Raw genomic sequence first — 13,536 nt, 5'->3', positions numbered from 1 at the left:
CCATTAATTTAACCAAATTACAACTATATTCGTGCTCGATAAAACGACGCAATATTCGCCAAGCGATATGAACCGAACCCGGGTCGTTCGGGGCGTAATGGAATTTCAAATTTTATCCAAATTAATTTAAATTAGTCAGGCGAAGCTTCGATGCATTAGCCTGTCTTTATCTCTGCAATATTAATAATCTAACGGCAAGAGGTGACGTTACGCGAATTTCGTAATCCGAAATCGAACGAACTCGGAATTCTTGACGAGGATTCGTCTGGGTGATTGACAGAGGCAGAATAATTGATTGTAATTGGATTAAAGTTCGAGTTCGCTGGGCAATTATCAAAACTTGGACGAAAAGTCGAGATGAATACCGCTGAATTTATTGACGAGATGTCTGTCAGTCTGGTGGTCCATAAGAACATTTAAAAATTCGCGCCGTGAAGAACAATAATTCCAGTCACGTTCTGCATAAATGAATTCTTTTAAATTATCAATGTAGAAATAGGTTGCTTTAAATGCTACGTTGGATATGCTGGTTGAATTTCGTTCTTATGCTTGGATAAATACAACATTGAGTGGTATAATAATTATTTATAAGAAAATTTGATTGTTTGTACCATGCACCGATGTTTTCTGAATAATTGAATTTACTCATTCTAGGACACATATTATTGCTAATCTATTTTTCTTCTGACTGTCCTTTTAAAATCTTACACAGAAACAATGGAATAAATTTATGTAGAAGTTTATTTTACTTTTAATCATTTACCTAAATATTAATTTCGAATAAAGGTGGACAAGTTCTTATTCTTTCTCCTCCAATGATTAAGAATGTTGTAGTCTAGTATTAAACTTATTTATTTTCTTCACAACGTAATGGGAAAAATAAATAAGATAAAATCCGAAGTTTCCTTTATTGATAATTAAGGAATTTTTGTTCCTTTGAAACATACCTTCCTATTATTTTATTCATTATAAATTAATAAATAATAACCAGTAGCATTATAATACATTTCACAAATAAGATTTCGCGGTATCCAGTCAAGAACTAAATATTGTATTTTTATCCCTTCAAAATAAGAGTCTTTCTACGCTTTCAACATACTTTTCGCGTCGAGTACATGACTCAGACACATTTCCAGCGTCTGGTCAAACCTTTCTCCTCCACGCTGCTTTTTCCTCGCGCTGAAAACAAATCTCGTGCTTTTGACAATTCGAAAGGACATGTTCCCTCTTAAGGCAGGTCCGTTTTTCGATCGTTGCCTTGTTTCCCACATGCGTCACTGGCAGAACAGAACCGTATACCCCCGTCTGTAAGTATGTGAACACTTTACCACATCCTATGCATAATTCTGTTACTAAATATTATTTCGAATGTGTATCTATTAGCATTTAATAATATTAAATCGCATAATATTAAAGTATCGAGTAACATATTTCATAAAGAAACTATTAATGAAATTGTTTATTGATGTGACATATTATCTAATATTAGACAATCTAAATGCAGAAAAGTGGTATTCATTAATAGATATTTTGTTATTATAAATTCTTAACACCGTACAAATAAGACAAATATTTGTCGACATTGGTACATGTTAATCTAGACTGAAATAAATGTCTACATACTGTTACTAACTATACAAATTAGTATAACAACCATGTTTGGCTCTTTAATCTAATTTTAAGTCGACTATTATCAACAAAATTAATAATTTAATGACTGGAAGCCTATTTATCAGCTTTTATGCTAAGACACCAATAGTTTGTTATCTATTGTTGAGATTTTACGCTTCTATCATTTTATGAGTTATGAAATGTTATGTAAACATTAATCAAAAGACAATTCTAATAGATAAAATAGAGATTGAATGATATTAATGTTGTCGAAATAAAAAATATTATTGAATTTAATTATATGTTGAATCACTAACGGTCGGTAAAGTGTTGATAGGATCCTACAGGTGGTTATTCGAATTAAAAGTTGTATAAATAGGCTCCTCGTAAATAAAGTAATAATTCTATTGTGAAAGTGTCCTATTTATAAACGGGGGTGTATATACTCGCGCTTGAATCACTATTACCTTCTTCCTTTTTCCTTTAGCATTACGTTTGAATCTCGTGTCGAGAACCACTCCGTGCCTTCGAGGTCTATTTATGAAAGAAAACAGAAAATGGATAAAATATCACAGCGTAGCCCACGTCAAAGTTCTCCAGCGTTCCTCTTTAGCCTCGGCTCGTCGACTTTCGCCTTCCTCTTGCGTTCCGCCAACCCCGCCCCTTTCCTTTATCCCGTTCCTTCATCCCACGGGTGTTTTAAGTACATGTCGATGCGCCATCCTTCGAGGAAACTCAGAGGCATCTGGAACAAATAAGGAATATCGTCTGGAAGGGCGAACGTCGAGGCTCGCTGTCAAGGATACGACGCATAGCGTTTCATCCGACTCGACCTCTCTTGAGGGTTTCCTCAGCCCACGCAGGCATGCAGAAATCTCGTCCCCGCGTCGATTCGGTAAATAAGGAAGCATGTTGTCTTGTAAATATGTACACGTATTGTTGTTGGAGCTTCTTCTTCGTCCCTTGTTCATTGAATGGACACGCCGGTTGGTATCTTTTGACGGATCGAGATACCCTGGATCGATTTCCAGCCCGACTGGAACGTTAGAAGCTTGTTTGAACAAGTGTCATTTGCGTTTGATAGCTGGAGCCCCTGTATACACTGTAGGAGGGCCTGACGTGGGATGGATCACGCTTGTCCTAGGAACCTTGCTGGGATAGCGTAAATAAAATAGCGGAGCTTCTTTTGGCTCATTTTACCGTCGAATTTATGCAATTTTGGGGAGTAAAATGGATATGGTGATCTATTGGTAGTAGGTAGTATACCATCTGATCAAATTTGACCCGGACTGGTCCATTTAAATCGCGCGCGTAAACTGAATCGGTAAAATATTTTTTTTTTAGTTTGGTATAACCTTCTTTGACATTCGTGTGAAGTGCGCGCGGGATACGTCCATTTTTTAGAGTTTGGCAGTCATTTGTTTACGACGCGAAAAGTTTGTCTGGCGATTTTTGCTATGGAAACAAATATGGAACAACGAGTTTGCTTGAAATTTTGTGTTTCCAATGGAATTACGGCTACGCAGTCTTTGAAAATGTTACAGAAGTGTTATGGGGAGTCTATCCTATCGAGAACTCAAGTATTTGAGTGGCATAAAACATTAAGTGAAGGTCGTGAAGTCGTAGAAAACTTGCCTCATGCGAGTCGTCCATCCACCTCTGTTAATGACGATAATATTAAAAAAGTGAAGGAAATCGTACTTGGAAATCGTTGGGTTGGCATTAAAGAGATAGCAGAGGCTCTCAGCATTTCTCATGGATCGACTCAACACATTGTGGTTGATGTTTTGGGTATGAAGCGCGTTGTCGCCAGACTCGTGCCGAAAGATCTGAATCTTCTAGCATTCTAGCCTGATCGTGACTAAATTTTTGAGCCAAACGCGAAACAAAAGTCATTGCTCAATCACTGTACTCGCCAGATTTAGCACCCTGTGACTTTTCTCTCTTTTCGAAAATCAATTATCCGCTTCGGGAAACACGTTATGAGTCGATTGAGGCCATAAAAAGGAATTCGCTGAAGGAACTAAAGGCCATCCCGGTCGAGGCCTATAAGAAGTGTATGGAAAATTGTATTAACCGTTGGCATGCTTGTATTGGCTCAAAAGGAGCCTATTTTGAAGGCGATAATAAAGATTTGTATTAAAATACATAAAAATGTTGTTTTTTTTTAACCAGTCCGAGTCAAATTTGATCAGATGGTATTTCATTATTATTATTATAGCCTTCTTTAGATGTCTCGCGTGTTAACAGGAGGAGATTAATATTTACAAATGGAAAATTAACACTATACCGATCGACATTTATTTGTATCTATTTCCACTGTGATCGATTAAATGTCTTGTCTTAAAGACACTTTTTTTAATTGCATGCAAATATGTTTCACGCGATACTAAATTCAATAATACATGAAATAATTGTATATAAATTTTATGTTGTACATAAGAACTGTACACAATAGTTGGAAAACGGGTCATATGGTAGATATAGTGTTAATACACTCGTATTACTCATAATTAGACTGCAAATATTTATGCATTTGTAGGAAATTTGAATGTGCAAGAAACTACAAAATGCACGCAATATGAAAAAATATGAAAAGAAACATTGAAAGTAGAGTTCATATTATAATATTTGCAGAGTACAATAAATTCCAATATAGGTTGAATTTTTGTAGGTATTGCGATTGCAAAATTTTTTTTTCACATAAAGATCAGCAGTCTACTTATAACTAACTGTGGATTTCATGTATTCATGATACAGACGAATATGACATATATAAGAAAACAAAATATTAGTATTGAGTTGTCTGGAAAGTCCACGTCGATTTTTGGTATGTAGTACAGATCTGAATATATCGGAATGTTTAAAAACAAATAATATGTGTAAACCTCTCAAAAGGTGAAAAGGTTGCGGGACAAAATGGTACTTGTGTAACTCGATAAATATCATCAAAATTCAAATGTGCTCTTGAATTTTTCTTTTTTGCAGGAACTTTCTGTACAACCCAATATTATTTAATCATGCATGAAGTATTTTTCCATCATTATTTTCTTAACTTCTAACCTGCTTTAACGCCTCAATGTACACAATGTACTCGCCAACGAAATTTCGTTCCTTTCACGAACAGTCTCGCCCTATAGTCCGTCTCTTTATCAGCAGAACGCCTTCTAGCTGTCGTATTGCTTCCCGCGTGACGCACGGGGCACAATAAAGCAACGAGGCTCTAGGACGATAGCAATAAGAGTGGCGAAGTGATATTAAGACCCGAAACATACTGCGAGAAACGAAGTGGCGCGACGTTCGGGTGCTTCATCTTCGCGATTCCGGCCGGGGGACGGGTTAAACTTTCATCTTCTTCCGGCTTTATTCCGCGCCCACCCTCGTGCCCTTTAATTCTCGCCTCTTTTAGCCGAGACGAGGTGAAATGAGAGTTCGCAAAGCCTCCATTAATAACTTCCAGTATCGCCCGTAGCCCTGAAAAGTCGTTCCTGTTTATTTGCGAGCACGAGCGATATTGCAAGATTAACCGTGGCCATTGCCTGCCAAACTTTTTCAACCCTTGCCTTCGATTTCTCCTAACGATACCTCCCCCTTAACGCGATCACGGAATTACGGGAGGGTGCAGGTAAAGCATAAACGTCGGGGACAAATTGTCCGGAGCCGTGGCAGAAATTTCAATGTCGATTTTTAGACCAAGGGATCTTGGTCGCTTTCATTAGACGAGGCCGCCATTTTGTATGGAACGACGCTGACGGGGGGAGACTAATTCGGTAAAAATGTCTGCAGTCCTCGATTTCCTCGGATTTTCATTTTTGCCGCGCGAGAGGTGATTTCCCACGAGCTCCATTCATTTTCGACTGTCGTTTTGTGACTGTCAATTTCTAACTCGTTAGGGGGTAGGTCGATCCCTCGAAATGTGAATTAATCTACTGGAGGAAGGGGCTGTTTTTTCTTTTTTGAGGCAATACAGACTTTTCTGCGAAGGCTTGTGGAACGAGGTTCCTTAATTTAAATCGTCTTCAATGGATTCAAAGTATTTGTATTGAATAATGTTTTGTATTTATTAGACCATACGGTGGAAAAGGAAATTTGTCTGTGATCAAATGCGCACACAAGATGTTTGAATAAAAAGAAATGGGAGAAACTTTCCTCTGAAGGCGTGCGAAACTACATATGTTTTTTAATTTGAACCGTCTTCAATGAATTCAAAGTATTTGTATTGAATAATGTTTTGTATTTATTAGACCATACGGTGGAAAAGGAAATTTGTCTGTGATCAAATGTGCACACAAGATATTTGAACAAATTCAAAGGCTGGTTAATTAATTATACAAGAGATGTTAAGTTTCATGTTTTAATAAAGATGTACAGTTTTCTTAAATGAAAAGATTTAATCTTTGTTATATTTTTCCTTTCTCTTCTCTATTTAAAAATTCCTTTCAAGATTATTTTCTTAGTGAAGACCTAAATCCAAGGTCGAAGCATGAAAAGAGAATTATTCTGTTTTTCTCTCAAGTCCAACAAAAACTTACAGTTATTAAAAAGAAAAGAAATTCTTTCATTTATGTAATCAAAACATAGCGTGGCTTTTATTTTTCTGAACGAGAGCTCTGTTCTATTGCGTACATATGAAACTAGAAAATCCATAGTGGAGTAAGTCGTGTATTTAAAAATAATGACGCACGCATGGACGCAATCTAGACATATAAATTCATGAGAATAAAGGAATGTTTCGAAACGAAGCAAACAAAAATACTACTATAACTTTCAACCGTCCATACATTGCAGAGAGCAAACGTTAATAAACCTAATTAAATTCTTTTATTCATTCCTCTTAATCCCTACACAGCTTCAAATTCGAATAACTAATTTACCCGACAACTATAACTGTCAATCCTTCACATATTACAGAAGACAAACTTTCACAAATCTAATTACATTCTTCCCCTTTAATCTCTTTAACGCTTCAAATCTGAGATGTCCCTACTCGAGGAGCACGGAGGTCCAGCTAGGGACCAATTACAAGAAAGATTAGTCGAAATCTCAGCGATAGCTCGCCATCGGCGCTCGAGCGGTCTCGAAATCGTTTGCGATTGCTGTACATAAATATCATTAGCCAAGTTAGCAAAGTCCAAGACCATCCCCGAGCTCCGGATGGAAGTGAATATCTGGCCAGTGAATAGAGCAGCCGGTTTAATCTCTGGAGAGCTACTTAGCGAGGAAGTTTGTTCGATCAGCGGGCTTTCTTGTGGAAAGCTTGGCCTGCCTTTCCCTGGCTTGCCGGTTCCGTGACGAACAGCCCTAATTATCACTCGGTCGGATGTGGCTGGGAAGCTACCGGAAATTCCCTCGCAAATCCGTGCGTCCTCCCCCCCCCCCCCGTCGTGTCACCTCCGCATTTTTCCTTCCTCCTTCGCGTTCAACGCGAGAGGCAAGAGTTCGCACACCGTTGGTCGCGAGCTCCTCCAATGTTTCTCGTTTCTGCTCTCTGGTCAGCGACTTCGTTCTCGTGCGCCTCGAGGACATTTTGAGAAATGAACATCTCGCGCGCGCAAAAGCCCTGTTAGTTCTCGCTTCGATAATTCGGAGATTTCCAGCTCGAGGAACGGAAATACAACGAGAGGTTGGTCCTTTCTGCGTGATATTTTTTGTGGGAAAATAGGAGACGTTATTTGGGGGAGACTTTTTTTTTATGTCTGACCATTGCTTCATATTTCTACTTGCACTGCAGTTTGTAAGCGCAGACTTTTCGACCGATCTAGTATGTTTTAAATAATATATTCAAGATATATTCCTTACTTATTTTTAATTTGTACAAGATTTTTCTGTTCTACGAGGAGTAGCATTATTATCACTACAATTCAGATTAATAGTATGATTTGGATATACCATAATTCAGTGTCTCATGACCGGTTTGTAAACATTGACTTACTGTTTCCCATCGATCTATTATGTTTTAGATAATGTATTCAAGATGTGTTCGTTACTTATTTTTAATTTATACAAGATTTTTCGGTTCTACGAGAAGTAACGTCATCATTATAATTTAAGTTAATAATACGATTTAGATATTCCAAAATTCAGTTTCTCATGACCATTAAGATTTTTCCTCTGCGCACATCATCATTACAATATAATATTTTTGTTATGTATGATTTTTTTTCGAGTGTGGAAATATTTAATTGTAGAGGAAATTGAAAAATGACGTTGGTACGCTAGTTCTTGTAGGGAAGACTTCGGTTTTATAGTATTCTATTTTAACTCTTCGTACTCCACACCATCTCTTTGCAAAATGTGCGAACGAGAATCGCATTACATGAAATAGTCTAACTTTGGAAACGTGTCTTTTTTGGTATTATTAGACTTGACTATAAATTCTTATAGCTTTCTTGGAGCGTTGACACCACTGCAAACATAAATCCTTTATCACTAAGTTATCACGACACTAACAAAATTTGTTAGACCTACGATATCCACTCATAGATGACATCCGAGTGCAAAGCGTTAAATATAATTTCTATATGAGCCGTTCGCTGCACATTGACTCCACCAGTCACATAAAAATTGTAACATTACTGACGATTATTTTTTGGCTATTCTTACTTATTAATTTTATATACCATTAGATGACATGTGTATTTATGCATTCTACAATGTTCATGTAAATTTATATTATAAAGGGAATTTTAAAAAACAATGTACATTATTTCATCGTATTTTTCAACTTTTTGTTTTATGGAGTTAATCAATTTGTGCAATGAAAAGCTCATATATAGAAATATATATATATGGCTCATATATTCTTGTAAAAAATGGAATATTAATATTCGATATTATTTTATGAGATATATACTGCATACGGTATAATCTTTATTTTGTATTTACTTATGACCATACTTATCACTAGTGTGACAGAATTACTTTATGTACTACTTGTTCAAATAAAAAGAATTTGTATAATCCAGCCTTCCTTGTTTTATAAATCAACCTGCGTATGACATTAAGGGTTGCACCAAAATGAAGATATAAAGCATGCTCGTGGTATTTCAAATTCTATTGATGTTATACGTATGTCGGAATTTGTTGTGCTTGTGAACAGTAGTAAAATTGTAATATATCTGCAATATATTTAAAATAAATGAATATCCTTCACCAGTAATTGCAATAATCTATACAAATTGTCTTCAACGTTATACTTATAAAAAAATTCAGCCAAAAATATAAATCAATGACATAATGTATCAAAGAAAACTTGAATATTAAACCGACTTAAAATGCAAATAATTGATGGACTCGCGTTTATTAGAACACCTTTTTAATGCTCGAGTCGCAGAATACATGGTAAATTGTAAAGTAGGACTTCGAGTTCACCCTGTACATCGCCTCCAGCTCCTTGAGGAAGTGATCGGAGAACTTGTCTAACAAGATTTAGATACCCAAATCCAACTTTTCTGCTCTACTTCGTGTAAAATATCGAAACTAAAAGTCGATGCTGTTGGGAGTTCTTCAAGAAGTCAACGAAGTTTTCCGGGAGTTTCCTTCGGCTTTTCTGGTATCAACAAGTCCGCATACAAACTACAAGCATTCCCCGTGTTCTTCCAGCGAAAGTTTCTCTTGTCACCAAAACTGTTGCATTTACAAATACGTTGAAGCTTGTAATTATAGCAACTTGCAGTAATATGAGGACAAGAAACAACAGGAAGTTGTGTAATTCTGGTTACTGTGAAATATCTACGATCTTCCTTGAAATGATTTTATCCGAAAGGTGACAAATTCAATTTGAACTTTCCATGAACAACTAGAGTCGCGTTTATAATATCATGAAGACTTGTTACGACGACTCTTGAAACTCAATCCAATATCACATTATGAGAAAAAGATAATGCGTATACAAATTTTATTATATGTATTTTTACCTATTCATCTTGTTACCATTTTAATGAGTAGAATAGCTTCAAGAATAACTTTTAATTAATAATCTGATATGTGTAATTAATAATTTGCCTAATCATTATATGATTCAATCTCAAAGTCCTGAACCTCTTCGATATGAAACATCCTTGCTTTTTAATTAGTTAATTAACCATAATAACGAGGAGCATGCACAGTTGAGCAATGTTCCTTGTCATTCCTTCCTCGACTGCCAGAAGACCTTCTATTTAAACGTCCTTTGCTCGACTTCATAACGCAACATAATTTTCCGCAGGTGAAACGTAGAACCAGCTACGGCATTCGTCGATCAATCGGCGCCAAAATCGAAACGCATCCTGTTTGCCTTCAACGACGCCACTGTCCCTACTTTACTCGCGTCTCAGATCAAGGTCCCCCCGCGCGGAGGACGACGAGCCGCCGATGAAAAGGGCTAGGAGGACATTTTAGATCCGGCTAACCGTGAAACGAGATACGTGCGAGTGGCCAGGCTCACGCCAGACTGGGTTTGCGCAATGATCGATGAAACTCCGAAGGATCCTCGATGGAGCGCTTCCATCGGGTCATTCCACCCTAAAAAAGACACTTTTATGACTGACGTTTCAGATTTTTCAAAAGTTTAGGTGTACTGAATTATTTAGTAATATTAGATTGTCTATAGAAAGATGTTTTCTAATTTTTATTGGTGCCTTAGTGAGAATGGTTTTCATTAAATGCTTTGGACCAACCATTGTAACTATTTCAAGATGTTTGGGAATCAGAGTGAATTTGAGAAGGAGTCAGGGCATTTAATTAATCATGTCCGCACCTGTTACCTCTCCCAATACGTAATCTATCGATTACCAATCGGTGAACGTGTTCGATCAGCGACCCGTTTTTTTCTCTCCGAAACTCGACGCGTTTGGCATTGTTAGGATAACCGTCGCGGCAACAAGACCGTTATTGTTTTGTTCGCAACACGCGATATTGACCAGACGAAGCCAAAATCGGAGTTTCCGTGTCACAGTGTTTTGCGCCAAGTTAACGAGCACCGCTCAATTGTAATATCAATAACGATCGGTGCAAGACAATTGTAACCGACATTAAAGAACTGTTGTGTTGTGATACACGTGTGCTTCTTGTGCGAATACACCCAAGGAGTTCATCTCATTTAATCTTCATCCTAAATATCGGTTTCCACAACCTCGACCTCCAACCTACATACAAGGTAGTCCCAGCCGCCGGAATCACCCGATTCCAAAACACAAGAGTTATTAGTAATGCTTATTATTCACTGCAAAAAATTGGCATCAATCCTCTACCAGTTGTGAGACAAACAATACTTAAAATATTGAAAAGTTCTTCCATATACCTCAATTTCAGAACAATCTCAATCTCAAATAAATTAAATTATTTGAACACTTATCAATTTGTTCATCATTAGCCAATAATCAACAGAATTATTTCAACAGTTACAATTTGCACCAATAATTAATCGTAAACATTAGCACCGTTATTCAGCTATCTCTGAGACCAACAATTCTCGAATTATTGAAGAGACCTTCGTAATACATTTAAATGCCACCAGCAACCACGTTATACCTCAATTTCAGAAAAATCTGGAACGCTACTCCAAAAAGTGTCGGATTTGGCATGGAACGAGCCAGCTTCGAGTGCAGCTGTCGTCTCGAGTTCGTCCACGCCGTCGTTGGTTCGCGTACGTGTCCTCGGGAAAGGACATGATCCTCCCAAAGGACGTCGCGCCAAGCGTCAGACGATGTTTTCCCTGCGGGAAAAATAGAAACTTTCGCGCAGCTCGTTCAGAGGATTTCCCGGAGAGAGCAAAGGGATAAGCCACGGCGAGAGATATAGGCTACGTTGCAAGGGTCGTCCATTCTTCGGACATGATCAACACCAGACCCGCTAGCTCGTGAAATAAGAGCGAGTGAACCGTGACGGATATTGCCAAAGCGCCCGTGAACCGTGAACCCATCGACCCAACTTCACGGGTCTCATCCAATAGTTTAACTTTGAACAAATAATTTTGGGTCTGTGGATTCTTCAATTTTAATGCCATTGTAACCATCCGAATAACCATTCCCATTTATTTAATTTACTGAGAGACGATAGATCGTGTAATAGATTCAAAGATTCGAATTTGCATCGAATTACTATTTAATTATTATTTAATTTCAGGAACTGAAGGAACACTAATTGGAATATTCAATTATGAATTGTTATTTTCAAGTTTAGTGGCTGTTGGTATGTTAGAATATTTATAACGACTTGAAAAATTAAGGTCATGTTGCAAGACGGGGTTTTTCCATTGACCCTTTCGTTCTTTCATCTTATTTTCTATTGTTATTGCTTTCCATCTGATTTTTAGGAAGTGTTTCATTTAATAAAACACCGTGTATTTTAAAACTTGGATCGAGTTAACCAAAAAACCCTCTCTCTGCATATGACCCCAGAAATTGCATGACATTAGAGACGTAAAATACTTATTGTTTCTAAAAAATCTAATGGAATTAAATATTGTAGGAGTGTGTATCTATAGTATATAAATCCACATTGTTTTAATCAGAAATTCTTATTCAAAATGTCACCTTTATCACGAGTAATTAGATTGAAACGTTTTATAAGAAACTTGAAGTTAAAGAAGTACCACACCAAATTTTGAGTGATTTTAAAAACAACAAATTCGATTGGTACGTAGGTCTAAGAATATCGGTCTGGCACTGGGAGGGTTAAAGCGTCGCATCCCCCAAGGAATGGAGGTGAAGGGCGATTCAGACAGCATCACCTGAAATGTTGGCAGGATATAATCGAGTCGCAGGTGGAATAGGTCGACCGGGATATTATGAAATATTTCTTTGAGGATTTCGAAGCATGACGGAGAGGGTCTGGGGAATGGATAGAGTTTCGTTTGCCGCGCCGTGCCGAGAGCGTGGAAAGCTCCGCGCACGCGGAGCATTCAAGACCTTTGCGCCAGTTTCCATGAATATGATCCGGCGCAAAGCGTAAGAGGAAAGTTTCGTCCGCGCGACGGCTCTTTATCCGCGAAATTAACGAGATTCCACAGCCGGAAACGGCGCGCTTCTGCGATCTAACGGATACGAAAGGATGCCTTTAGCTCGCGAAAATTTCATGAACGATGCTCGAGAGACGCGCGGGAAATTGTTATTGGCGTTGCATAATCCGCCTCGCGCAACGCCCGCGCGTGACTTCTCGCCATTACGAACGCTTTCGTGGATTTTTGCTGGAAATGCGTGGATCGTCGCAAATCTTCCTCGCTGTCACATCCTTCGCGATCCGTCACGCGTTACTTTATTTCTCTATTTTCCAGTTACGCGCGACGCGTCGAAATTCAACATTGATGACTGATTTCCGCTGGTACGTTTTGTTCCTTTGTTAGAAACTTTGGTACAATTATTGGCAATTCATCGAAGTGAAAATTTAACGTTGTTGGTGCATTTCAACTAGTCCATTGGGGTTTTTTGTTGGACATTTTTGTACATCAGGGTGGTCAAAATTACTGATAATTTACAGGAGTGAAAATTTATTACCGTTGAGAGATTTAAACTGATATTCTTTCGTTAGAAATTTTAGTACAACAGGATGGTCAAAATTAGAGGTAATTTATTGACGTGGAAATTTAACAACGTTGGGTGGTTCCCAGCGGTGCGTTTTGTTCCTTTGCTACAAATTTTAGTACCACTTTTAGTAATTTATGGGAGTGGAAATTTAATACTGTTATTTTATTTGTACTAATCAATTCAGTTCTTTAGGTAGAAATTTTAATACAACATGGCAGTCATTGGTAATTTATTAACATGTAAATGTAATTAATACTTTTGGGCGATTTTAATTGATGTATTAAGTTCTCTCATTAAGAACTTCTTTATAACACTGTAAATCGTCGCTAATGTATTGGTATTCCTTTATCTGAACCTAAACGCGAATTTTCCTAATTTTTCTTCTTGAAGCCCATCGAGACAGGCAAAATATTCAAAGCTC

The 13,536-nt window shown here is 37.5% G+C and overlaps 3 protein-coding genes across 4 annotated transcripts in view; 2 read left to right on the top strand and 1 right to left on the bottom strand.

Moving 5' to 3' along the window:
• Positions 1–13,536, bottom strand: part of LOC128894563 (dipeptidase 1-like) — a 756,062-nt gene that overhangs the window by 357,214 nt on the left and 385,312 nt on the right. The window lies entirely within an intron of this gene.
• The window catches only part of LOC128894572 (low affinity immunoglobulin epsilon Fc receptor-like), a 192,614-nt gene that overhangs the window by 54,296 nt on the left and 124,782 nt on the right, over positions 1–13,536 (top strand). The gene's annotated exons all lie outside the window — the stretch shown is intronic.
• LOC128894820 (protein GVQW3-like) lies at positions 3,081–3,461 on the top strand. The gene has a single exon (XM_054156833.1). The coding sequence runs from the start codon at positions 3,081–3,083 to the stop codon at positions 3,459–3,461; it is 381 nt and encodes a 126-aa protein (XP_054012808.1).

The sequence above is a fragment of the Hylaeus anthracinus genome, unplaced genomic scaffold (assembly GCF_026225885.1).
Source record: "Hylaeus anthracinus isolate JK02 unplaced genomic scaffold, UHH_iyHylAnth1.0_haploid 4, whole genome shotgun sequence".
Taxonomy (NCBI): Eukaryota; Metazoa; Arthropoda; class Insecta; order Hymenoptera; family Colletidae; genus Hylaeus; species Hylaeus anthracinus.
This window is presented reverse-complemented; position numbering and strand designations above follow the sequence as displayed.

Coding starts and splice junctions, on each gene's coding strand:
- LOC128894820 (XM_054156833.1), top strand. CDS start 3,081: ATGGAACAACGAGTTTGCTTGAAATTTTGTGTTTCCAATGGAATTACG.